Source organism: Agaricus bisporus, assembly GCF_000300575.1.
Source record: "Agaricus bisporus var. bisporus H97 unplaced genomic scaffold AGABI2scaffold_14, whole genome shotgun sequence".
NCBI classification, from domain to species: Eukaryota; Fungi; Basidiomycota; class Agaricomycetes; order Agaricales; family Agaricaceae; genus Agaricus; species Agaricus bisporus.
In genome coordinates this window covers 355710-378412 of record NW_006267349.1, presented here as the reverse complement: position 1 = coordinate 378412, position 22703 = coordinate 355710, and the positions used below count along the sequence as shown (strand labels likewise).

The 22703-nt window shown below is 46.2% G+C and overlaps 10 protein-coding genes across 10 annotated transcripts; 6 read left to right on the top strand and 4 right to left on the bottom strand.

The window, feature by feature from the left end:
* Positions 1-1670: 1670 nt before the first annotated feature.
* AGABI2DRAFT_188624 (hypothetical protein) lies at positions 1671-4813 on the top strand. Its single transcript, XM_006456743.1, has 5 exons — positions 1671-3551; positions 3610-3782; positions 3834-4101; positions 4154-4239; positions 4308-4813. The coding sequence occupies exons 1-5, from the start codon at positions 1769-1771 to the stop codon at positions 4653-4655; spliced, it is 2658 nt and encodes an 885-aa protein (XP_006456806.1). The 5' UTR covers positions 1671-1768; the 3' UTR covers positions 4656-4813.
* A 656-nt stretch (positions 4814-5469) lies between these two features.
* Positions 5470-5942, top strand: AGABI2DRAFT_78389 (hypothetical protein; the record flags this gene model as incomplete). Its single annotated transcript, XM_006456742.1, has 2 exons — positions 5470-5737; positions 5788-5942. The coding sequence occupies 2 exons, from the start codon at positions 5470-5472 to the stop codon at positions 5940-5942; spliced, it is 423 nt and encodes a 140-aa protein (XP_006456805.1).
* Positions 5943-9296: 3354 nt separating this feature from the next.
* Positions 9297-10113, top strand: AGABI2DRAFT_195798 (hypothetical protein). Its single transcript, XM_006456741.1, has 5 exons — positions 9297-9438; positions 9495-9516; positions 9575-9578; positions 9652-9680; positions 9736-10113. The coding sequence occupies exons 1-5, from the start codon at positions 9355-9357 to the stop codon at positions 9972-9974; spliced, it is 378 nt and encodes a 125-aa protein (XP_006456804.1). The 5' UTR covers positions 9297-9354; the 3' UTR covers positions 9975-10113.
* A 298-nt stretch (positions 10114-10411) lies between these two features.
* On the bottom strand, positions 10412-12563 carry AGABI2DRAFT_146522 (hypothetical protein; the record flags this gene model as incomplete). The annotated part of the gene is made up of 10 exons (XM_006456740.1): positions 10412-10546; positions 10604-10714; positions 10769-10785; positions 10847-10874; positions 10932-11248; positions 11295-11404; positions 11464-11549; positions 11605-11910; positions 11961-12124; positions 12191-12563. The coding sequence occupies 10 exons, from the start codon at positions 12561-12563 to the stop codon at positions 10412-10414; spliced, it is 1647 nt and encodes a 548-aa protein (XP_006456803.1).
* A 975-nt stretch (positions 12564-13538) lies between these two features.
* On the top strand, positions 13539-15200 carry AGABI2DRAFT_211948 (hypothetical protein; the record flags this gene model as incomplete). The annotated part of the gene is made up of 11 exons (XM_006456739.1): positions 13539-13656; positions 13712-13807; positions 13864-13904; positions 13960-14173; positions 14229-14281; positions 14337-14432; positions 14489-14639; positions 14688-14720; positions 14779-14862; positions 14917-14999; positions 15050-15200. The coding sequence occupies exons 1-11, from the start codon at positions 13615-13617 to the stop codon at positions 15198-15200; spliced, it is 1044 nt and encodes a 347-aa protein (XP_006456802.1). The 5' UTR covers positions 13539-13614.
* Positions 15201-15473: 273 nt separating this feature from the next.
* AGABI2DRAFT_188620 (hypothetical protein) lies at positions 15474-16405 on the top strand. Its single transcript, XM_006456738.1, has 2 exons — positions 15474-16043; positions 16095-16405. The coding sequence occupies exons 1-2, from the start codon at positions 15482-15484 to the stop codon at positions 16379-16381; spliced, it is 849 nt and encodes a 282-aa protein (XP_006456801.1). The 5' UTR covers positions 15474-15481; the 3' UTR covers positions 16382-16405.
* Positions 16406-16433: 28 nt separating this feature from the next.
* Positions 16434-17723, bottom strand: AGABI2DRAFT_139439 (hypothetical protein). Its single transcript, XM_006456737.1, has 5 exons — positions 17575-17723; positions 17242-17499; positions 17041-17187; positions 16898-16989; positions 16434-16829 (listed from the first exon to the last, which is right to left on the bottom strand). Exons 1-5 carry the CDS (start codon positions 17634-17636, stop codon positions 16498-16500), a joined length of 891 nt encoding a protein of 296 aa, XP_006456800.1. The 5' UTR covers positions 17637-17723; the 3' UTR covers positions 16434-16497.
* A 74-nt stretch (positions 17724-17797) lies between these two features.
* On the top strand, positions 17798-18380 carry AGABI2DRAFT_139438 (hypothetical protein). The gene is made up of 4 exons (XM_006456736.1): positions 17798-17842; positions 17903-17935; positions 17996-18075; positions 18134-18380. The coding sequence occupies exons 1-4, from the start codon at positions 17822-17824 to the stop codon at positions 18153-18155; spliced, it is 156 nt and encodes a 51-aa protein (XP_006456799.1). The 5' UTR covers positions 17798-17821; the 3' UTR covers positions 18156-18380.
* An 815-nt stretch (positions 18381-19195) lies between these two features.
* On the bottom strand, positions 19196-20571 carry AGABI2DRAFT_78651 (hypothetical protein; the record flags this gene model as incomplete). The annotated part of the gene is made up of 4 exons (XM_006456735.1): positions 19196-19393; positions 19442-19860; positions 19915-20354; positions 20411-20571. Coding segments are annotated over 4 exons (1218 nt in total), but the record flags the coding sequence as incomplete, so codon positions are not given.
* A 461-nt stretch (positions 20572-21032) lies between these two features.
* On the bottom strand, positions 21033-22566 carry AGABI2DRAFT_188618 (hypothetical protein; the record flags this gene model as incomplete). The annotated part of the gene is made up of 5 exons (XM_006456734.1): positions 22442-22566; positions 22125-22329; positions 21838-22068; positions 21191-21723; positions 21033-21139 (listed from the first exon to the last, which is right to left on the bottom strand). Exons 1-5 carry the CDS (start codon positions 22527-22529, stop codon positions 21033-21035), a joined length of 1164 nt encoding a protein of 387 aa, XP_006456797.1. The 5' UTR covers positions 22530-22566.
* Between the last annotated feature and the right edge of the window lie 137 nt (positions 22567-22703).

The following is a 22703-nucleotide window of genomic DNA, read 5'->3' as shown; positions in this document are numbered from 1 at the left end:
TAAAATCACTCCTCTATTTCTTTTATTTTAGGCAGTAATATGATAAGTATGTTGATCTCAATCTGACGGCCTTTTACGATCAATCTCAATTTACTTTATAGCCGCCAGCGAACCAGATCTGATCCCAGGGGCGTTATTGGGTATTTGACCCTGAAGTCAAGAATGGTAATTAGAGGTCCGGGATGAACCCCTCCGAATTTGTTAATGGTTCTGTAGGTTTTGGTAAGGATGTATGATGATAACAATAGGATTGAGATGACTCACGCAAAAAGTACCTCAGACTAGGTAGATATGTGTTTTGGGAAATCGTCTTTCGGGTACGTCAATGCGTGAACGGGTCGAGAAATGTCGGGGAGGATGGGGCTCTAAACTTTGGAGTTTCGATAGTGAGGATGTACAGGAAGCAGAGATCTCCAGAAGTTCATGGTTTAAAAGTAATTGAGGATGAGCGTTGTGGGCGTGTATTGAAAGTTGACGGCAAAACAAAACGAAGGGTGAGGGATCGGCCACAGCCTCTATCAATTTGACCAATTTGAAGAGTGTTTGCAGATTGATACGGTCCAGGTTAGTTCATTTGGGATGGTCCGACTGGTCGACGGTGAAAAGGTCAACATGAATGATGTGCAAACTGGATTTATCTAGTTCTAGGACCTGTAATTCGTTGCGTGAGACTTGTATCCTGGTGTAGGAAGACAATGTCAAATTGTTCGGGTAAATCAGTCAGGCGTAAAACCTCCACGGATGAAGGAACGTCGATTCCAAGCTGTCGCTATTGTTTATGACGACTTCAGGACACGCTCCCTACTAGATCAATGCGAGTCGAATATTATTCATCACAAGAAGAGGAGAGGAAGATATACGTTCGAGCACTAAGAGGCAATTATTCCAGGCACTTTTCTTTTTTCGATTAAGAATATTTTGGTAATCTTTTTCATTGTGGGGCCAACTTTTAGCCAAAAAGGCATCAAAAGTCTATTCCGGATGGGGCACGCGGGAAGCGCGACGATGAATCAAGGGGGTGATCCAGCTGATTGATTATTTTGTCATTGATAACGCGGCCATCTTCCCCAACTGTGGGGTCCCTAAAGTCACGGAAGTGAGTTGAAACAGAGGTCAAGACGAAAGCTCGGCGAAGCTTTGGTTCCAGTGAACATTCTGAATCAATCGTTTTCTTCAATTGGAAGGGTGTATATTAAGACCAGCACAGTGGGTTTGTACGATGAAAGAGGGTTGTTAGTAGTTCTCGATTGCTGATGTGGTCGGTTGTATCATTGGTATAGACGTAAATCCCGTATGAAGAAGTACAATGTTGTCCACGCGGCTCGGAGCTAGGTCGTGGTTCCAAGTCAAGAGTGTACTTGGTTTGCACGGCCAGATGCAAGCCCATGGCCACACTCACGAAAAACCAGAAGACGCGGGCACGGAGTTGTATTAGGCAAGTAAGCATACGATACAACAAGACACGATGAAGGAGTGAAGAAATATGATCCGGATTCCGGGCCAACAATGCTGGAGTGCACATGGCAATGTCACGTGCGTCATGTGATTAACGCGTTCAGGACTTCGATCGAGTTGTTTGGAAGCTGGAAGACCTTCATCGGACCTTTGAGCATCACAGGTAAGCCAGCCTTATTCAGAATTAACAGTTATAATTTTATGAACCTTTTTACCAGGATACTCTGACAAGCTACGAGACAATTAAACGCCGTGTGGACAGCGCATCTCACAACACTTTGCTCTCTGCACCACAACTACCCTCGCTCTTGGGATGTTAACTTCAAGAACCAAAAGTATCAATGTCTACGGAAAGCGTAGGCGGCGTATCATAGACGCACCGCCCACCGATGATTCGGTACCCCCTTCGAATTCGGAAAGAGTGCCACTTATTCATCGGATGAAGAAACGTGAAAATGCCCCGCCAGATTCCTCGGGATCAAAGCCTGCTTCGACTGGGTCGAGATCTGCATCTCTGGCGAATCGGCGGGTTATAGTCAGTAGTTCGCCGGCAAGGAAGGTTATGAAGAGGGGAATGCGCGTAGCAGAAATTTTGGCACAGGGGACGCCTAGGTCGAAATCAACCAAGCGTGGTGCAGAAGGCTCATCGCCCTCACGAATACCTTTATCATCGCTCACAATAAACTCCCCCGCATTCGTTGTGGTGAAGGTGCCCAAGAAACCTGCACCTTTATCGCCCAGGAGTCTTGTCACTTCCAGGGCCCTATCGACTGTGCAGATGGATATTCAAACCCTGAACGCGAAGGGCGAAACTCTTAAACAAGAGAATAGGACGAAGAAATCCGGCCCTCAGATTAGAAAGGACCACCCTGCGTCTGATATACCTCTGGTGACGAAGCGTGCACTTGTATTCGACCGTGTTCCTTCAGCCGAAGTTGCTAGCATACCATCACCCATTGAAACGACGGTACAACTGGACACACAATTTCCAGAGGCGGTTGACGATTTGCCACGGCCACCAGAGGATGGACAGAACTTGCGAGTGCACCCTCGAAGGAGGCGTGTCGTTAACCCGATTGTTGTCTCCGACGAAGAAGAAGAAAGCGATGGTGAAGGAGAGGAAACTCATTTACTTCCCGGCTCTCCTTCCCCATCCACTGTGATGAATATGAAAGACCAACCGCAGGCATCCATATCTGGTCGGCCACAGTCCACAACGACACATCCACAACCCAAAGGCCTCAAAGTCGAAGTCGTGATCCCCCCGGCCCCTTACAAGCTGCCATCTAAGCCATCAGTACTGTCCTCGAAACAAATCACTCCTCCGAAACCCAAAGCGATACCCTACCAGAAAACAATGTCCCGACTAGGGCAACGGGGACCTATACCGTCTCGACATTCAACTTGTTATGAAATGATACCCTCACCCTCTCTTCAGCTGCGGCAGCTGACACCAATACGTCACGGCCAAAGCAGGAACAACTTGAATACAAGCAGTCGATTTGCATTCGGACGAAATGTGCCGGCATCACCCTCCACCCCATCAGATTCCGATATCGACTTCTCGTTCGATTTATCCGAGTTAGACGTTGATCTGGCTTCAGAAGAGTTAAATGCACTACAATCAGGAAAGCGTTGTCCGGAATATCTGCGACCGCTATTGGAAGAATGCTTCCAGGAGGAAACCGGCCCATACGAGTTTTCAGCATTCATAAAATCATTTCCTTTGGACCCAATTCTTCAGGACGCAAGGCGCACTGCGAAAAGGAAGAAGGACGATAGAACGATGATGTTCAGAAAGATTGGAGAAGCGAGTTATTCAGAGGTGTTTGGGATTGGCGATGTAGTATTGAAAGTGATACCACTTCGAGATGAACTAAGCTTCGTGGACGAGGAAGAACTCGATGACGGCCCCGCACCCAGCGACGCGAAGGATGTACGGAAGGAGATTATCGTTACGAGGGCTATGGGCGATGTGCATGACAGGTTTGTTGAGTTGCTCAAGACGTATGTCGTGAGAGGCAAATATCCAGAGGTATTGTTGAACCTCTGGGATGAATACAATGAGCAGAAAGGCTCAGAAAGCATTCGACCAGGTAACTCTGTTTACCGCCTCTCGTCATCAGTGCTAAATGCCCGTTTTGTATGTAATAGATACATTCACGGCTTCTCAGTATTACGCGATCATCGTCCTCTCAAACGGTGGGCCGGACCTTGAAGCATATACATTCAAAAACCCAACAAAGACGGGTTGGAGACAAGCATGTAGTCTGTTCTGGCAAGTCGCGAAGTCGTTAGCGCATGCCGAACAACTCGTCTCATTCGAGGTATATAATATTCCTTTTTCTTTCTTCACTTCTGACGTTGGTATTGGGTAGCATCGAGACCTCCACTGGGGTCAAATTCTTGTAAAAGACATCAACGTTCCCGCCCAACCCGTACCATTACGCTCACTCACCAATACCCTGAATCAAGCGCAAAGTAAATCGTCACAATCGTTGGAAAAAGTTTACATGGACGACTCTTCTTATGGTGTACAAGTAACTATAATCGACTTGGGGTTGTCTCGAATGGACGCCGGGGTTGGGGATTCGGGGCACGTCGTACACTGGACACCATTTGATGATGAGGTGTTTATGGGTGAAGGTAAGGCCCTTTCATAAACAGTTTTGGATTATGCTGATGGGTTAGTTGCTAGGTGATTATCAATTCGATGTTTACAGACTCATGCAAGACTACATAAGAGGAGGTTGGAAGGCTTACCACCCCATAACAAATGTCATGGTAATACGAGCATCTTGCCATGTTCTGCATTGATTCCTGACGATGGGCTGTTCCCCCGCTTGTTTCAGTGGTTACACTATCTGTCAGTCAAACTCCTTCGACACAAGAACCTCAAGGTACCTTCCGCGACTCGAAAACCTGGTGTCACGAACACACAGTCAATACCATTCGACCTCGCAGGCTCGTTCACAGAGAAAGATTGTTATGACGCGCTTGTTGATATTGAAGACTGGTTGGGACGGTGTGTAAATGAAGTTGTACCTGCTCGCGCTTTGCAGAAAGGCAAGACGGGAAGAGGGCGATCGCGAAAGACACTTGTGTCAACGCAGGCCAGAGCGACGCCGCCATGCACGTGCGCAGGAGACGTTGTTGCATATGGCGACAAAAGGGGATGGATTCGGCGTTGTGATATTTAATTAACTTGAAGGTACGAGGATAAAAGAGGTTGTTCATGCTTGTTCATTCCGATCTTGTAACTCTAGTCGAGTTAATGCCTCGTCAACCTGTGATACAACCATCGTTGACTACTTGTAGTGATATGTGCCAGTACTTGAATGAGACCAAGTCTTGACTCATAGTTTTTCAAGTCAAGCCTGAATAAGTTTAAGGGACATCCTTAATATAACAATATGAATTATCAGATAGTGACCATGAATCAAAGGCCAGATTGGTAGACAAAACCCGTCTACACATAAGCATCGGAAGTCGCGGAGCAGGGCTTCAAGATACGAGTTCCGGTACTACGGTATATACAAATTAATATATCTTTATCTGACCAGGCACGACGCCATTAGCAACAATGCCAGTTGAGCCTTCATGTGGTACAACGTACGATCCTGTAGCTAATTTAGCTAGGACAATCTCGATATCAAATTCTGCGGAGATTGGCTGGGAGGAAGTGCATTCTTCCCAAGATGAATCCCGGATAAAATTCGGGTGGTGGGAGCAGGAGTGAGTTTCAGGCTATCATTGACTGACTGGAGCCGAGAAGGAAAACGACCGCATCGACAGACTTTGGAAGATCAAGGAGTACTAGTACGTTTTTAGACGAGATTCCGATTCCAAGAGTTGAGGTCAAAGAGCTGAGGTCATATGATAATTCTCAGGCTTAATGAAGTGGCTCATCGTCTGTTCTTGAACCAAGTGCGACTTGTGCACCATGATTCTCGTGGACGTCTGAATCAGTTGCAGGCTTCCCATCCACACTTTTGCTTGGCCTCAAATGTTCACATGGAATCAGGAACATACTCCGCCGAAAGGCCCCAACTCGCTAAACTCGATGAACCAACCCAGGCTCGGATACGCTCAACACAAATTCTTACCACCCTTCCGCAAATAGTTTCGGAATTGGTACAGAACTCTTTAGATGCAAAGGCCAATAATATCAGTGTCTCAGTCAACTGCGCAGAGTGGATGTGTTGGGTACGTGATGACGGATCGGGCTTTAGCAAACAAGACCTGGAGACCTTCTCAGAGGAGGATGCTAGTCAGCGGTACTGTAAGCTCACCTGATAGTGTACTGCGTCATACGGCCTCACTTGTTCACAGGCACTTCGAAAAAGTACACTCCTGACTCCACAAATGCGGTGTCAACATATGGCTTCCGGGGCGAAGGTGGGTTTCGGCACGTAACAATTAATGTTCTCAACATAGATATTTCTCCCTATCAGCCTTGGCTTCTGCGGCACAAGTTTCGTGCCTAGAAATCGCATCCCGGACTGCAAAAGCTCATACGACCTGGAGTATTATTAAAAAAGTTGGCATCCATTTGATTCTTATTCAGACATCTGACAAACATGGAAATCGCCTAGGCTCATGAAGTATTATACCAAGGTGAAGCTATCCGCTGGCGGAGAGAGTCCCCGGGGACTGTTGTCTGTGTTAGAGACGCGTTTTACAATGTAAATCCCCGTTCCAGGATTTTTCGCGGTAAATAAAGGTCACTAACACAATCTTTGCCGCAGTTACCCGTTCGACGTTTATCACACCCTCCTGCTGCTAAAACTTGGGAACTGATTCGGCAAGAAGTCGAGGCTTATGCCCTTGTATCTCCATCCGTGGCTTTTGTACTTGAAGACCTTGAAAGGGATCGGGGGAGTGGGCCTGATACACGGACCATGCGGATACCCAAGGTACGAACAAGATGCGCCAAGATGGACAATCAAACAAAGCATCCCTTTTTCAGACATCCTCCATTTTATCTACTTTTCGACACCTGTATGGCCGGGCTCTATCCGAGGTGAATGACAGATTATGCTCCTTTAGGGTTGGATCTGGCTAACTATCTTTACAGCGAGTCGCAATAGTCGATGCCGCAGATGGGATGATGAGGGCTGAGGGTTTTATTAGTCTTCACGGGGCTTCCTCGAAGGTGACACCCAATTACGACTTACCGGCAGTTCGGAGTTCTCACGCCATCCAGATCTTTCAGTTTCTATGTAAGGGTGTGTGAGCCTCATGGCTGCTTGACTGACCTTATTTTAGATATCAATAGCCGTCCTGTCTCATTATGTGATCTGCATAGGCTTATTGACATCCAGTTTTCGTCCAGCAGCTTCGGAAAGAACGTAAGTTTCGTTCCGGTGACCGCTGATCAAGACTCACCGGTATACCTTCGAACGACAGTCCTTTGATTCTCGCAATGAAGTTGGTGATACACAAGTCGGTATGCTGTGCAGCTTTTCCTCGTGCGCCAAATTTTTATTGTCTTACTCAAAGGGACACGTCGTTCCCCACGGAAACTTGAGATGAAACCGGTGTATGTATTGAACGTGTTAATTCCGTCTGGTGAGGTCGACAATGGCTTCGATCCCACAAAAACGATCGTGGCACTCAAGGTCAGATTCTCGATCGAGTTTACCCCATGTATCTTGACTCATAGGTCATATAGGATAAAAATTCTGTCATCTCTTTTCTAATTTCTATCGTACGGGGATTCCTCGTCAAAAACAATTTCATACATGGCACCTCGGATTTACGGAGTGTTCGGAGGACACAAACACATGAAAGGCCTTGTATACGAAATGAGGTCCTTCTGGACTACGAGAGGAATGAATCGTCTTCGAATCAAATCTCAACTTGGCGGCCATTGTCGCAAGAAACATATTCCGATCCAAACTTGCATGTTCCTGTTAAACCTCGAGAGATGAATTATAATCTACCCGCCGACGCTTCACAAGCCACAGAGCTACTTCTGGCCCCTACCGCAGACCTTGAAGCTCTTATTGGTTTGGGGCGGGATTACAGCAAAAGGCGAACCCTTCATTCCTTAGGACCCAAATCCGGATCACAAATAACATTGCCGCTTCCCACATGGCTTTGTAACGCTCTTGCAGTGCGTATGTTCCCCAAAAAGTGACATTGGGTGAAGAAGCTCAATCTTTTATAGGCTAACCATTCGTATTCTCTACGGGAGCCAAAGATACCCGTCACTTGTTCATCATTACTTAGTCTTCCGACAGCGGAATGCACGGGAGGAAAATCATCAAGACACCAATCTGCAGATTTACAACATTTTTCACCCCAACGTTCGATATCAGGTTTTTATACAAGGAGCGATTTAGTCACGGCAACAATTGTTGGTCAAGTTGACCTGAAATTCATTGCCTGTCTTATTCCCACTCACGAGTATGGACATGGAGAGGCCGAATCCACCCTGCCGAATGAAGTTGCGATCCCAAATCATGATGCCTTAACCCTCGTCCTGATTGACCAACATGCAGCAGATGAGCGTATTCGCGTGGAAACATTCCTGGAAGAGTTATGTTTGGGTTTCTTGAATAATCGAGATGGCAAAGCGGACCCGACTCGCCGGATTGAGCTCAGGACCCTTGCACCTCCAAAGCCTGTACTTGTGACCTGGCATGAACTGCGGACACTGCAGGAGTCGAAAGAAATCCAAGAAGCGTTCCAAAATTGGGGGATCCATCTCGCGGGATACTCTACGCCGGGTAGTGGATCCGAACGCTTGATACACGAAAGTGACAACAGAACATTCGCGCAGGTGCTGGTCGAGGCAATTCCGGAGATTATTAGTGACAAGGTAATATTTTGGTATGATCAAAAACCTGGCTGACTCAGATTGTCACTGGAATCCCAGCTTCTGCAAGAAGACGAGCTGCAGAATCTGGTCAAAGGATTCCTCGCCCAGCTACAAGAAGATCAGCCTTCCTCTTTCAGTTCACCTAACCCAGATCAAACCCAGCGGCATGGCGAAGAATTTGTGTGGTTAAAAGCCCTTCGATATTGCCCTAAGCCCCTGTTGAACCTGATCAACTCAAAGGCCTGCCGAGGTAGCCCACTACCTCTCCATGTAATTTATCGACGTTGATAGTAATTCTCTTTATAGGCGCGATCATGTTCAACGACTCGCTGAGCCGCATGCAGTGTGAGAGCCTCGTGCGTCGGCTCGCACTCACCGCTTACCCATTTCAGTGCGCTCATGGCCGGTGAGTAATGAGAAGTTATTGCTATTATTTGTTCTGACACACGTCGCCTCCTTGCCGAACAAGTCCATCTTTGGTGCCGCTTGTTGAATTGGGATCCCCAACAAGGAACCTTGGACAAAGACGGAAGGCTTGTGATTGGTCGAAATTGGAGGACGATGGGTGAAGTGGAGAGAACCAGACAATCCTTTGTATTCTCGTTCTATGAATAGCTTATCGACGACATTTGTTACTTCTAGACCCCGAAGTCTCTCGGATTTATGGTGGCTATATTCGACGGAAATAGGTTCTTTGCCTCCAGTGCTACAAACGAATGCTCTTCAAAGCTCGTCCTACTGTTAACGTTACGAGTTTCCACTCCATCCAGTCGACTAGACGGTAAGAATGTGCTTTCGCCTTCTGAGGTGGCGACGTGGCGCAAACTGCTCCATGATTCCCTCTAAATGGGAGCGAAAATATTCTAAGAGCACTGCCAGAGCGAGCCAGTTAAGGTGGGTATCTTCCAAAAGCGGTAACCTACTCCTATCACGTGCGAGGCGCTGTCGCGTGACGTAGGGTGACGTCAATTTCCGCAAATGTGCGAAGCGTATAAAGCGCCCGAGATTGGTCTATCTCTCAACGACTTGTACTTCAATCACCGCGTTTACATTCACTTTGTCGCCTCTCAAACATGCCTAAGAATCTGACACTTGTCGTTTACAAACCCGATTCTCAATCAACGGACGAGTATATGGTGTATGTTAATTTTGCAGAGGTAGGTCCTAGTTTCGTTTTTGGGTCGTCTGGATTCTGATGTTTTGTTCTTTTTAGTATCGGAAATGGAAAGATGGAGGTTAGTGCAGTTTCTCTTCTTGGTGATTAAAGACGATACTTATATATTTGGTCGCCAGACACGTAAATATACTTCTTTCGTATCTCTCTTTTGGATATAGAGATGTTCTAACCAAATACGCAACTCTCTCTTCAGATCCATTCCCTTAGTAGACGTCGTCGATTGTAAGTTGATCCTCCCAATCCCAATAACATGTATGAAACCTCATTTCTTGTCTAGCATACTCGGTGTATCACACTGGTCAAGGAACACAAGGTCTTCAAAAGACACCTTCGAATCAACAACTCGATACCATCTTTGGCACACACAAAGACGTTGATGTCGTACAGTTTATTCTCAAGAATGGGAAACTTCAACATGGTGATATCGATGCTAATGAGTATTTCACGCCTACCATGAATCCGACGAGAGGAAGTTCGATTGTGGATGTGAGAGGAAGGGGGTTGAGTGGGATATGAAGAATAATTGGAATCAATTCTGAGCAATGTGGTGGGTGGTGGTAGTGTAGAGATTTTAAGAAAGTGTACATCATCAAATCGTTTGTCGTCTGTTATTCAATGCAGTAGTAAAGCCAACCACCTAGCTGCAAACTCTTCAAAGGAAGACTTAACGCTTGCCCTTTATCTTAGCTTCGATCATGATCAGTAGCCCTCAATTCGATTGAGGGACGAGTCAGTCCTGTCAAGTTCGGTACCGCAAAACTCTCCCACCCGAGTGATCTTCTATGTGCTCGAAAGTTACCGAAATCCCTAAGTAAACTGACTGCTTTGATTAGAAAGATTATGCTGATTATACAAAATAGACAGCCACATCCAAGATTCTGAGTATAGGACTTCCTTAGATCAAGAACTCATTAGGAAATTCACACCACCCTCCCTTCATGAATAATATCATCTTAATGCTGACCAGCAGTCTCCGCCCACTCTTTACTCCCCATCTGCACCAGCCTCGAACAAGCTCTAGCAAAAGCAAACACCTCTTCTTCACCCGTAAACATTGAACTACTCCCAACTATATCATTTGATAAACCCTGTAAAGCAAAAATGGGGTGTTATAACCAGGCAGAAGAGAGAGTTTACAAACTCACGAGATCATCCATGACGCTGCGCATATGGTCGGAAATACCCTTGTTATCGGTTTGGGTATCATCTGAGAAGACTTGGTATACTGGTACTTCCGACGTCACGAATAACTTTGTCTATGAGATTCTCAAATTGAGTTTAGTCAAGGCGGGGATTGGATGTATACATACTTTACTCTCATAACACGCTAACCAAGCATTAGATGATGAGCACAGGTGCCCGCGAACATTTGTGTTTCAATAACTTACCATCAATAAAAGTGATAAACCTGCGAGCCTGGTCGATTTATCAGTAAAAAGGCATTAAAAAAACCTTAATCACAAGCAAACTAACCAAATCCTTCTGATTCAATCCCATCTTGGGAATATTAAGCACGAAGATAGTTCCGAATTGATTGGTAAGTTCGATATAATCGGCAGCGCTCAGCGGTTGACCGCATAAATCTTCAAAATCAAACTTGGCTACATTAGATGTACTCTCGGGGACGATGAGTTTTCGACCCCAAGAATCAACGGTTCGGTTTAGTATAGGTGGGTCAGCTGGGTTGGACGATGTAAGTGCGCCGAAGATTTTGTGCACTTCGTTCATGGTCTCTGGGGTGATGGGATCGTAGTAGACATGGGAGAGGGCACGAGGCAGTCTTCGGTAATCTAGAACCGGTCAGAAGGATGAAGGAAGGATGAATGACTGATGTACCTGTTCCTGAGTTCAGGTCCGTCACTTCAAATCGCGATTTGAGTAACTCGATCGTTGGAATAAAGCTCGATCGCTGGATCCCATTCTTGTATAGGTCGTCTGGTTGCCGGCTATATGAGATGAAAATCAACATACACACATTGATTAGGTTCAAATGAAGACAACTTACTTGGACGTCATGACACATACAACGCCATAACTGAGCAGCGATTCAAGTAGACGCCGTAGGATCATAGCATCAGCAATATCGGTGACCTGAATAGACACCAGTCAACATTGTAGTGTTGGGCAGAATATTTTGATACGGTACCTGAAACTCGTCAAAACACAGTACAACGGCTTCATCGGCTAAATCCCTGGCTACGGGCAATATGGGATCGCCACCATTGAGTCCGAGAGCAATCTTTGCAGCGTGAACTCGCTTGTGGACATCAACCATGAAAGCATGAAAATGAACGCGGCGTTTGCGAGAAATATTAGGTGGAAGGGTATGGTAGAAGAGGTCCATGAGCATAGTCTTTCCAGTGCCGACATCGCCATATAAGTAAAGTCCTTTCGGTACGTCTATAGTAGGTGCTACCGCTGAGGATTGCTCACGGCCGAACAAACGAGAGAGCTAATGGTCATTAGACTTTCTATGGCACAAAAAAAAAAGATAAGGCGCACCAGTCCAGAGGATTTGGGTGGGTGAAGCACTGGCGGTGGATTATACGAGGCCAGCCTATCATGTAAGCGTTGTAGTTTCTGAATGATGCGAGTTTGATGTTCGTCACCACGTAGGGCACCACTTTCTATGAGTTCTCGGTATCGTGACAACGGAGTAGCGACATCTAAGCCATCAAGTATTGTTTAATCCACCAATCAAGGATGTGATCAAAACATGCAGGGACACTGACCCTTATCTGGGGGCTGAGGTGTGTATGTTGGTTGGGTGTTTGGTATTCGAGCAAAGAGGCCAGGATCAAGGCCTTGAGAAGATGACGGTCCGGAAGAAAGAGAAGCAAGGGACGAATTCTGAGCTCGGTGGGGAGCCCTGGGTATTGAGACTGTGGAAAACCTGGCGCGGTGCGGGAGTGCTGGGCGGGAGTGCGACGAGGCCCGGAGAGTGCGCACGGCCTTCATGGGTGGTTGCTGAACTGCATCCGCCCTTTCTCGCCCAATGTCCTCGTCCTCCGCCAGCTCCGGAGCCGGAGCTCCAGTTATCACGTGAATCTGCCTTGCCGCCGTCAAACTCCGCATTTCACTCCCGGCATTCCGGGGCTTTATCATGCGGCAGCTGCTTTGCCGTTAAACGCCGCATTTACTCCCGAGCATTCGGCAAGCACGCCTCCGGTCGTTAATTTGAACGTTCATGAACCTGCCCAACGTTGCGCTGTTCATAAAATCTTGTCGCTAGGCTCTAGCTGAAGCTCGAATGATGATCACCTTTAACTTGCTGCTCTCTTATTCACCCGCTGTTGGAAATTTGTCGTCTGATAAGCGAGACTCAGATGTCAGATGCGCCTGAGTACGATCCAACGCTATGAGCACTACAGACATATAAGAGTCCAACTCTGGTCTTGTTTTGTTGGTCCAGAAGGTGGCTGGCGCACTGAGACTGTATTTGCGAATGAGATGGATATGTGAGAACAATCAACAATATTAGTATATCCCCACCGACAATTTGATCAACTCATCTTCTTGCGAGTATATGCGCATAGAGTATCCAATTTACTTCTTTGCCAAGCGAGGCCTCGGGAATCTGAAGGATAGAGTCAACTAGAAAGGCGATTATATGGGAATGAATGGAGGCGAAAGAATAAAGGTCTGCCGCGAGCCATACTGCCGGGGTCCCAGTAGTCAGAAGGTAAGGGGGCGTTACCTTTGACCCGCCGCAGGACTCACGCACTCAAATTGTTCGGTTCACTCTCTTGGGCCAGATGGCGGTGGCACTTTTTAGCAAATGGGCTTTCAATTGTGTTCTATTTCTAGCTTCGGTCTTCAGGTCGCGCTTCCTACCGGCACCGCTGTAATTGTCACTCCATATGTCGGGATGGAGAGTTTTGGAGGTCGTATGTACACACTCTTGGTGTCACTGGATCCGGCCCGAAGGTCCAGATAATTGGCGTGGAAGCTGACCACGTACTCGAGCACTTCTATCTTGCTTCTATCCATGATTCCATTTATCATCCGGTCATGCTGAACTGTGCTTGATAAGACGGGGGAGGATGACGCCATTGCTCGAAACATCAATGCTGTATAATTAGATCATCGAGATCCACCACATGAGATATACAGTGTATATCAGCATGTGAGGAGCGACTCAGACTGAAAAACGATCATGTCCTTACCCACAATTACTCGCCAATATCACTTCCCAAAGGTACGCTTGAAAACATCTTGGAATTTCCATTACTGAGTATTATGATTATCGTCAGCTTGGCTCTTACCTCGACCTTGAGCTCAAGGAGAAACCAGTAAACCGTCCCAAGCCTCATGAAGTGCTTGTCAAAGTACATGCGGTCTCACTCCAGGTAGGCAATGTGAGACCAGTCAGTATACCTCGTTAACGAGTCTCCTCCCATTGCAGTATCGCGATCTGTTGGTGGCCCAGGGTGTCTACGCCGCAAAGTAAGCCGACATATTTCTGCGATGATTTGGTTAGGTTGTGAACATTTCTATCTAGAGATATTCCGGATCAGCTTGTTCCATGCTCTGACATGGCTGGCGAGGTCATAGCTCTTGGTGAAGGTGTTCTAGATTTCAAAGTCGGCGACCGCGTCTGTGCCAATTTCTCTACGGACCATCTTTACGGAGACCCGACCCCGGATATAATAAAGAGCTCGTTGGGTGGGCAATCACATGGAGTTCTAACTCAATATCGCACATTTCCTGCACACGTGCGTGTTGGCTTCAGATTGACGAAGCGTCTTATCAGTTGACCATTATGTTCAGTCGCTCGTCAAATTTCCGGAACACTTCAGTTACGAAGAGGCATCTACACTCCCGTGAGTGAAGACGATTGCAAACTGAGAATGAAATATTGAGTCCTATTAATTACAGATGCGCTGCTTTGACAGCATACAATGCCTTGAATGGACCCGTGCCCATCAAGGCCGGTGATACGGTCCTGATTCTCGGAACCGGAGGTGTCTCGATGTGCGTAATCATACTCATTGTTTCATGTTATATCTTGATAACAGATAACTTTCCAGTTTCGGTCTTCAATTCGCGGTAGCAGCGGGTGCTACTGTCATTGCCACCTCCTCGTCGGACGAGAAACTACAAAATGCTGCTGATCTTGGCGCCACCCATCTTATCAATTATAAGAAGTATCCGGACTGGGATAAGGAGGTCCTGAAATTGGTATGTTGCACCCTTCCACATGCCAGTCGTTTTACTAAAGGGTGGTAGACAAATGGTGTTGGTGTTGATCATGTCCTCGAAGTTCGTTTTCCCGTTACTCGAAGTCTTCTTGACTAAAGATCACGATTGTAAATCATAGGTGGGTGGACTTGGTACTCTTCCGAGAAGCATGAATGCGGTTCGCGTCGCTGGCCAATTGCATGCAATTGGCATTGTCTCCGAGGTTAGTTCTCCGGGTCCAAAAGATGTTCTCATTCTCACTCAGGTTACGCCAAAGGACAAAAGCGATGCTAATCCTATCATTCCAATCATTTTCAAGGCCATCACTCTGCGCGGAATCCTGATTGGTTCTGTGGCACAGTCAGTGGAGCAGCTTGACATAAAACTCAGATGTTTACTGGTTGCTTCAGATTCAAAGACATGAACCGCCTCATTTCAGCTAACCCTACTAAGACCAGACCAGTAATCTCCAAGGTTTTCTCGTTGGAGGAAGCTCGGGAAGCATATGCTTATCTTGAGTCACAGAAACATGTAGGAAAGGTCGTGATTAAAGTGGCGTAACCTGTTTTTTCTCTTCTATCGGCTTAGAGATACGAACGTCGTAAACAAATACTTATTCAACCTTTGGCTGAACGAAATTCTGTAATAGTAGGAATTTCTTTGAGAATCAGAATAGAAATAACGGCATGGTTAAGCCAGCTTAGGCTATTAAGAAGTGCACTGGTGCGACTGTAGATGAATCGATCACTCCGTAATGGTTATAATTGCGCTATTAATATTGAAGTGGTATTGCCTCTGATCGCGACCGATGATTATCTTTCCTCCCTATTCAAAAGGCTTCCATGGACAACGACGATGAAATGTACATTCTGCTACTCCTCGCAGACAGTAATCTACCAACCGGCTCATTTGTAGCCTCAGCCGGTCTGGAATCATACGTTGCTCATGGTTTCTTATCCCAAAACTCTTCTTCTTCCATAATCGACTTCGTTCAGGATAGTCTTCCATCATACGCACATCTTGCACTTCCTTTCGTTTCCGACGCACATCGCATTATATCAACCTACGCGAACGCGAAGAATTCACCAGAGAATGACCAAGGCGAGGTTGATAGAGCTGTGAAGAAACTCATCGCCTTGGATGAATTGTATGAAGTGATGACGCTCAACCACGTTGCAAGGAGAGCATCTAAAGCCCAAGGAATCGCTCTTCTTACATTATATTCCAAAGGCTTTTCACGACCTCTCAGTATATCATCGAATATAGATGAAACTACTCGACTTCACGAAGCACGTTTAACGCGACTCTTGGATAAATATAAAGTCCTTATCAGGAGTGAAGAAACTCCCGGTCATTTACCCGTCTGTTGGGGAATGCTTACGGGTGCATTGGGCCTTACATTAGGTCAGTCCAAAGATCTATTCACTTGGCTTATTATTGAACTTGAGATTGTAGAACGATCGCAATATCTTCATCTCTTTCTTCATGCACGGAGTCTTCTTTCAGCTTCAGTCAGACTGAACAATATTGGGCCATATGGTTCTCAACAAATCCTGCTACATGCTGTTCGACCCCTTGTGGCGACAGAAGCCGCCAAGTGTCGAATGTTGCGCACCGGCGAACTCGATGAAGATAAAGACGGTTTCAATAGAACCACGCATGGCCCAGCGAATACCTGGCCATTGGGCGATATCCTCGCTGCTCGTCATGACCAGCAACATTCGCGTATCTTTAATAGCTGAATATACCCAGATACTTGTTTCTTCATTCTCCTCAAATATCATCAAGACAACTGAGATAAAAACAACGTGGAATTGCCTCAACCTTGGAAGAAAAAAGAAATCTGACGACATGTAGATCATGAAGCAGCAGTAAGAGCCAACCTCGTCGATACCTCCGCCTGACTTCTCACAAGATTTGCCAGATAGGATATCATGAGTGTATCCTGCAAACTTCCATTGAATCCACCAATCTCCTCTCCCACTCCCACACTCGTACCAAGTGTATCCATTAGATACCTTCCGATTGCAGGATCACCTTTTGTTTCGCCACGAATGACAGATTGAACATAAGCAAGAACACGGTCGAGCATGGAAGAGACGTCTTGGATTGATTTTTCTAGGACTTCTAGGTCGGGAATTGGTTGTTGGGAAGTTGAGCCGGATTTTTGGGTTTCGACGAGGAGATCGACTATTTGCATTTGCCATCAGATTTAGAACGGAAAGCAGGGAAAATTCTGGCTGAAGAAGGTAACATACCTCCACTTCGCTCTGCGTCGTGAAACCGAAGTTCCACGGGTACAGGTACAAAAACGCAATTTTCTGCTTTTGGAGTGACACCAACAGGTGCACTGATTGAATAGTCAGTCATCAGTCGGAACATCAACTCAAAATTAACGGACCTAATGTACGCTTTTACACCAGCTTCTTCACCCTCGACAATGCCAGTGTTTAGCGTGATATGCACAGCAGGATGAGGTGCAGTATCTAGCGAGTAGAAATTTTGGATAAGGGCGGAATAAGTATTTAGATTCGATCCGGTCGAGTACCTATTCCGTAGATATGATCAGGATGACAATTTCCCCGGATAAGAAAAACGTTACCATCCAACAATGGCCTCTTTAGGATTGACTTTGTGGTGTAGCTCGTACATCGTTCTATGGTATTCCATATCGACCGCGACTTGTTCATCTGTTTCGCTATGTAGCACAGCGAATGCCGACCTGATTTCGACTTCGCTCTCGGTTCGTCTACCTAGCAAAGTACCGATCACACGGTCTTGTTGATCTGTACGTCGGAGGTAGTGGTCCAAGATTGTGAACAAGGCGACAGGATGGACGACGACATTTTGTGGGGTGCGTCTACATGTGAATGTGTGAGTGGTGGGCAGTCGATTAGATATGAATGACTAGACGAAAAGCAAACGCTGGACATACATTGAACTGTGCTGCCCCGAGGAAGCTATGTGTACGGCGGACGATGTCGGTCCTAAAGCCATTGTATAGACTTCCAAGCCTTTGATTCAAGCGAGCGACGATGGGATAGAAATCCCCGCGCAAAAGGGTCACCAAAAATGTTAACCCAGGATGTGTGGGAATAACATTTCGGCGAATACCGAAGGAGCGGTTTTCGTTGTGGTGATTCAACTCAAAGACGAACAGCACATCCTCACCGTCACCAAAAATGCCCTCTGAAGATACCAAGGTATGTATATCCTCCTTCACGCATCTTTTTAACCGATACTGAAGGAGCTTTTGGCTTTAGGAACGCATTGCAAAGGTCGTTGAAATCAGCCGCGTGCGTTGTCTTGCAAGGTTCTACTGTTCTTACTCGCCTCTAACGAACTTTTCTTGACAGACTGTGCTACACTACGGCTGGATCCCGTTTATCATCTATGTCGGTTTTACACGGAGCAATCCTCAGCCTTCGCTCATCAAGTACGCGCCAGCTCTCATTTCCCCCGTTCTCCACAAGTATTGACACTCACCTACCTAGACTTATCAGTCCTCTGGCATAGACCTTGAAAATATTTTATTTGCTGCATTGCATGTCAAAGGGAATGACGTGTCATGCGTTGAAATATCCTTTTCGCGACCTCAGTTCTAGTCTTCCTCCGACGAGCACGCGCCCTCCATTTCCCATGCCTGAACGCAGCATTAATGCCACAACCTCGCGCGTGAACGCATCCATGTACGGTATATTGCAATAGATTAATACAACTCTCTACTCTGCTTTTTCGTGCTAGGCCTTCTGGATCCATAGTGAAGGTTGACTTATATCGCAGAATGAAACCCTTCCTTTCAGGTTCCCCCATAATTCTCATTTGGACCTGCAATCTTTCCAAGTAAGCATCCATCTGTCTTGCTGCTTATAGTTTATGGAGCAACGATTATATGCGTCGTGGTGGCACGTAAAGGGTCCAAAACATCCTTTCCTTTGCCCTGAAACATCATTGCTTCGTTAACCGCCTACTGTCTGGCTGGTTTCACGCAATTGGTCCACATGTGGATGTGACAAGGCCAGATATGAGCTTCAAAATTGCTTCGTTGCCTCGAGTTGAGAATTTTAGACTGACGATGTTTCTTACAGACACCAACTTGAAACTATCATGTGAGGTATAACTAATTCCTTGTAGCAATATGCCGGCACTCAGTCGATACTATTGGCTCGGCATACTGCTTCAAACACGTCCCGCAGACCAGGGGAACAATACATGAATAGACTCCTGGAAGAGATATCAATCTGGGAGGTTACTGCTACCAGCCGTAGCTCTACAGGTTTAAAGCGTGAACCTCATCGAACATGAGCATTTTCATGTCCGATATAATAGTGTGATAGATTGTTTTCACTCGTTCGCCGTACGGATTCATGAATGAAATGCAGACTTGGTAGATTCCTCTAAGTATGCATCAGCCCTATGTTTTGAAGTGATGGTTATATACGTCGTACTACTAAGTAGTGGCAATTTATGAGCATGCAGAGGATCTAAAAACATTGCGTTCACAAGCGATCAAGACTAGCAGTGGAAATACGAGATGGGGTAGACAGAAGCGTATATCAAAGATACACACGACGCAGATCTGTTGCCCCAGTAATTCGTTTGCATATCGGACACAATTTGGTAGACCCCAGACAGCGTAACCAACATTCCCTGCAGCACGTATGCCAGCATCCAGTCGATACTGTCGGCTCACTATACTGTTCCAAGCATATCCGACACAGCAGAGAGGCAGAGGATGATACATGGATAGACTCCTGAAAAGTATTTAGTTGAAGCTATTCGTTGCCACTGCGGAAACGTACTAGGCTTTGCACTTTCTCTTCCAGTGCTGCAATGAGTGCCCTCGTATCATTCTTTTGCCTCGCGTTTGAAATTACCGAATCTAACCTTTCAACATCCCCTGATGCAGGTACTCGACCAACGAGCGTGACTGGAGAGTTACTACCGGAGCCTTCTCTGAGAGTTGTCTGTCGTACGATGACCTTGCTATCAGCAATGAGATCTCGCAGGGACCTTTGTGCAGTATCGGCTTCGTCAGTTTGATCTCCTTCAATCTCAACATCTACGTCCTCGTCAACTGGTGCCGGATGAGCTTCGTCTACGGGTAGGATATCTCCTTCCGTGAACTGTGCTTCTCCGTATGTATCTTGGTCATCCCCGTCAATGTCTATGTCGTCTTCTACATCCTGATCTGCCGGGTCGCGTGAGTGGAATCCCATTCCTACAAAAGAACTTCAGTATCAGATACACATGAGAAAAAGTGCCAATAACGCACCTTGGATATTCCCCACATGGCCAACAGCACCATTCGGTAATACTACGTCAACGGCATTCATCCAATCTTCTTGACCCTCTTGCGCGGCTCTTCTGACCCTTTCTTCTTCAGATCTTCGAGCTTCATCAGCCAGACATGAGTCGATGTGTGCATCGACAACATCTTGGTCTCCTCGAACACCTCTTGAACAAATAGGACAAATGACCTCATCATTCATAGTTCTATTCCGTCGCGCCCAGTTTGACCGCAAATACCCTTCGTCATCTTCCCTCGCCATTTCCTTGAAGCGAGCATGACGCTGCTTGCGATGTTTTTGTATGGTTTGTATAGTTTTGATCACTTGTTCATTCGTAGCTGAGAATGGAGAGGACGTTGTGAAGGCTTTGAGAGCCTTGATAGCAGACCGGCGGCTGCGAGCGCCTGTACTAGGCCCTGGACGACTATTGAACGATGCGTTAATGTCAGGCTTTGTAAGTTGGGAAGTTGAATAACTGACCTTAGGTCGTTAAATTCATCTGTCAAGAGTATAGGTTCAGATGAACCGATTTGTTTGATAATTTCTTCTACACGTTCTGCCTCGAGTTGGGCATGGCGAGCCATCAAACGTAAAGGAATAAGTTCATCGCATGCAGGACATTGTCGCGTCTCAGCGCGTTTAGCTAGAGTAGCACATGAAAAATATGTTTGTGCCGCTTGGATTCGTGCTACGTACGCTTTTTGACTCGTGGTGGTAGGTCTTCTTCTTCCTTTCCTTTGTCTTTGCTGATGGTAACAAAAAGCTTCTGGTCGCTTATGGTGTCGGGATGATTACGTTTCTTCTCCCTAATAGCTCGAAGTCAATAACGCGCCAGCCGGGTTTGGAAACTTTAATTTCATACTGTAATTTGGCATTGAGAGGTAAAGCACGCATAAGATTTGCGTAGAGCTACTCGCAGCAGGCACAAGATCGTGCAAAGTATTAGTCGAGACGTACGGCGGAAAAGTACAGAAGGATGTTAAGATGGATTGGGAAACGGAGCACTGGATGAGATTGGAAGGCAGACAACATACATCGGATCAATCGATCACCTTTGATCCATTCACTGATCCGGGGCTCCCATTCCTTCACACATAAGACCTCAGTCTTCAATAACAAGCTCCACTCCCTGACTTCGCGCCAGCTCGATTGCCAGCTCTTCTTTCTCTCCACAAAAGCTTAAAAGCGAAGATAATATGTCTCTTTGGCCTGGATTGTTGGTCAGTAAAATCACAAATCGATTTTGATAGCCTCTCTCGCCTTCAATATAGTCACGAAGCATTGTTGCAACTTCCGGGCGTAGATCTTGATGTCTACATGCTTCTTCCGAAGGCAGTTTCTGCAGTACATCATTCAACATATTAGCGAACATATCAGCTGTATCCATTTGAATTTCGTATTCTTCTTCGTCGGCACCTTGGTTTTCTTTCACCATTCGCAAGAGCTCTGTCCACAAACCCTCAACACCTGTAGCTGCACGCCCTACCTCCCACTTCTTCTCGAATCCACCTATTTTTAGAAGAATGGTGTCATCTGGATTGGCGGGTAACGAGAAGCCATAGCCAAGGATTAAACTGCCATTGGGTTTAGGACCATAGTTGTTGAAAATCTCCTCGCCCGCCGAGGTTTTAGTGTGTGGAACCAAAGATATAGTAGGGCCCTTATATGACGAGGCAAAGCTTCCGGATTTATCAGGGTATGACACCGACCAGGATACTGCCTGCGCTCGCTTGTGATTGAAAGCATCTACTCCGGGAAGAAGGACAAACTTGGTCTCCGGCGTAGCTATGAGGCTTGGATTTGGAGAAAGGATAGTGGACGGAAATGCGCGCGAAGAGACATATGTTGCCGCAGTCAGATATCGTTCCCTGCGTGTTTCAGAATTTTAATGCCAGAACCTTAGAGACTATTGAACCGACCAGGTAAAGCCTTTGCCCCAGCTATCATTCTGACTTATAAGTACAGATTGGCATTCTTGCCATTCCTCTTTCAATTGACGTTCGCGATTGAGAGTTGCGTGATATAGGTTGGATCCCTTGAACGCTTCAAGCTCGACCTTCGTGAATTGAAGAGGTGTTCTGAGTTGGTTTAAGGGTGGCAAAGTATCAAGATAAGGATAATGCTCAAGTTCTGTGGGTCTTTTCGTTCATCAGCTTGAGGATCTATTGGATAAAGATGTTGTGATTTGTCTCACTTGGAATCGGACAGAATCCAGTGAAGACAGATGTACGTGCTGATCCACTGCTTTTCAGTCCACTCTACCGAGCTGTCTGCAGAGAAAAAATTCGACAAGTTTCGCTTTGCCAGTTCTTCGGTGATAGCGAGGGAGAAAGGGCAAGTTATTATCGTGGCATTTGTTGGTATATCTTCCGTAGCTACTGCAGTATGTCCAGCATTTCCTAATAAGATGTTGCGCTATTCAGGTGTTGTACAACTGTGAAGACGAATAAAGCTATATAAACCTGATTTATATCAGTTGGTGAGGCTCATGATGATGGTGGGTGGCAATACCTGTATATGTGAAGCCGACTCCATCATGTAAATAACCTCCTCGTTCGTGAAACCATGCCTTAAATGTTGAATACGCCTGGGTTCCCATCTGTGCTCATGTAAATGAAGTTGATCTTCGAATTCCAATAGGAAGATAGTTTGAAAGGAATTACGAAAGGGGATAACAGGTAAGTTGGTCTCGCGGTCTAATTCGGTCTATTGAAATTCTGGAATCATCATCTTGTTTTATGATCACCTGAAGCAGCCTGAAGCCCACGTTAGC

Bases quoted from the DNA above. Each gene is read 5' to 3' on its own strand.
- AGABI2DRAFT_188624 (XM_006456743.1), top strand. From the start codon at position 1,769: ATGTTAACTTCAAGAACCAAAAGTATCAATGTCTACGGAAAGCGTAGG. The intron at 4,102-4,153 runs GTAAGGCCCTTT...GTTAGTTGCTAG, and splicing joins TGAGGTGTTTATGGGTGAAG to GTGATTATCAATTCGATGTT. The intron at 4,240-4,307 runs GTAATACGAGCA...CGCTTGTTTCAG, and splicing joins ACCCCATAACAAATGTCATG to TGGTTACACTATCTGTCAGT.
- AGABI2DRAFT_195798 (XM_006456741.1), top strand. From the start codon at position 9,355: ATGCCTAAGAATCTGACACTTGTCGTTTACAAACCCGATTCTCAATCA. The intron at 9,439-9,494 runs GTAGGTCCTAGT...TGTTCTTTTTAG, and splicing joins TGTATGTTAATTTTGCAGAG to TATCGGAAATGGAAAGATGG. The intron at 9,681-9,735 runs GTAAGTTGATCC...TTTCTTGTCTAG, and splicing joins CTTAGTAGACGTCGTCGATT to CATACTCGGTGTATCACACT.
- AGABI2DRAFT_188620 (XM_006456738.1), top strand. From the start codon at position 15,482: ATGGACAACGACGATGAAATGTACATTCTGCTACTCCTCGCAGACAGT. The intron at 16,044-16,094 runs GTCAGTCCAAAG...TTGAGATTGTAG, and splicing joins TGCATTGGGCCTTACATTAG to AACGATCGCAATATCTTCAT.
- AGABI2DRAFT_139439 (XM_006456737.1), bottom strand. From the start codon at position 17,636: ATGGCTTTAGGACCGACATCGTCCGCCGTACACATAGCTTCCTCGGGG. The intron at 17,188-17,241 runs GTAACGTTTTTC...TCTACGGAATAG, and splicing joins AAAGAGGCCATTGTTGGATG to GTACTCGACCGGATCGAATC. The intron at 16,990-17,040 runs GTCCGTTAATTT...CTATTCAATCAG, and splicing joins GGTGTAAAAGCGTACATTAG to TGCACCTGTTGGTGTCACTC.
- AGABI2DRAFT_139438 (XM_006456736.1), top strand. From the start codon at position 17,822: ATGCCCTCTGAAGATACCAAG. The intron at 17,843-17,902 runs GTATGTATATCC...TTTTGGCTTTAG, and splicing joins TGCCCTCTGAAGATACCAAG to GAACGCATTGCAAAGGTCGT. The intron at 17,936-17,995 runs GTGCGTTGTCTT...TTTTCTTGACAG, and splicing joins AGGTCGTTGAAATCAGCCGC to ACTGTGCTACACTACGGCTG.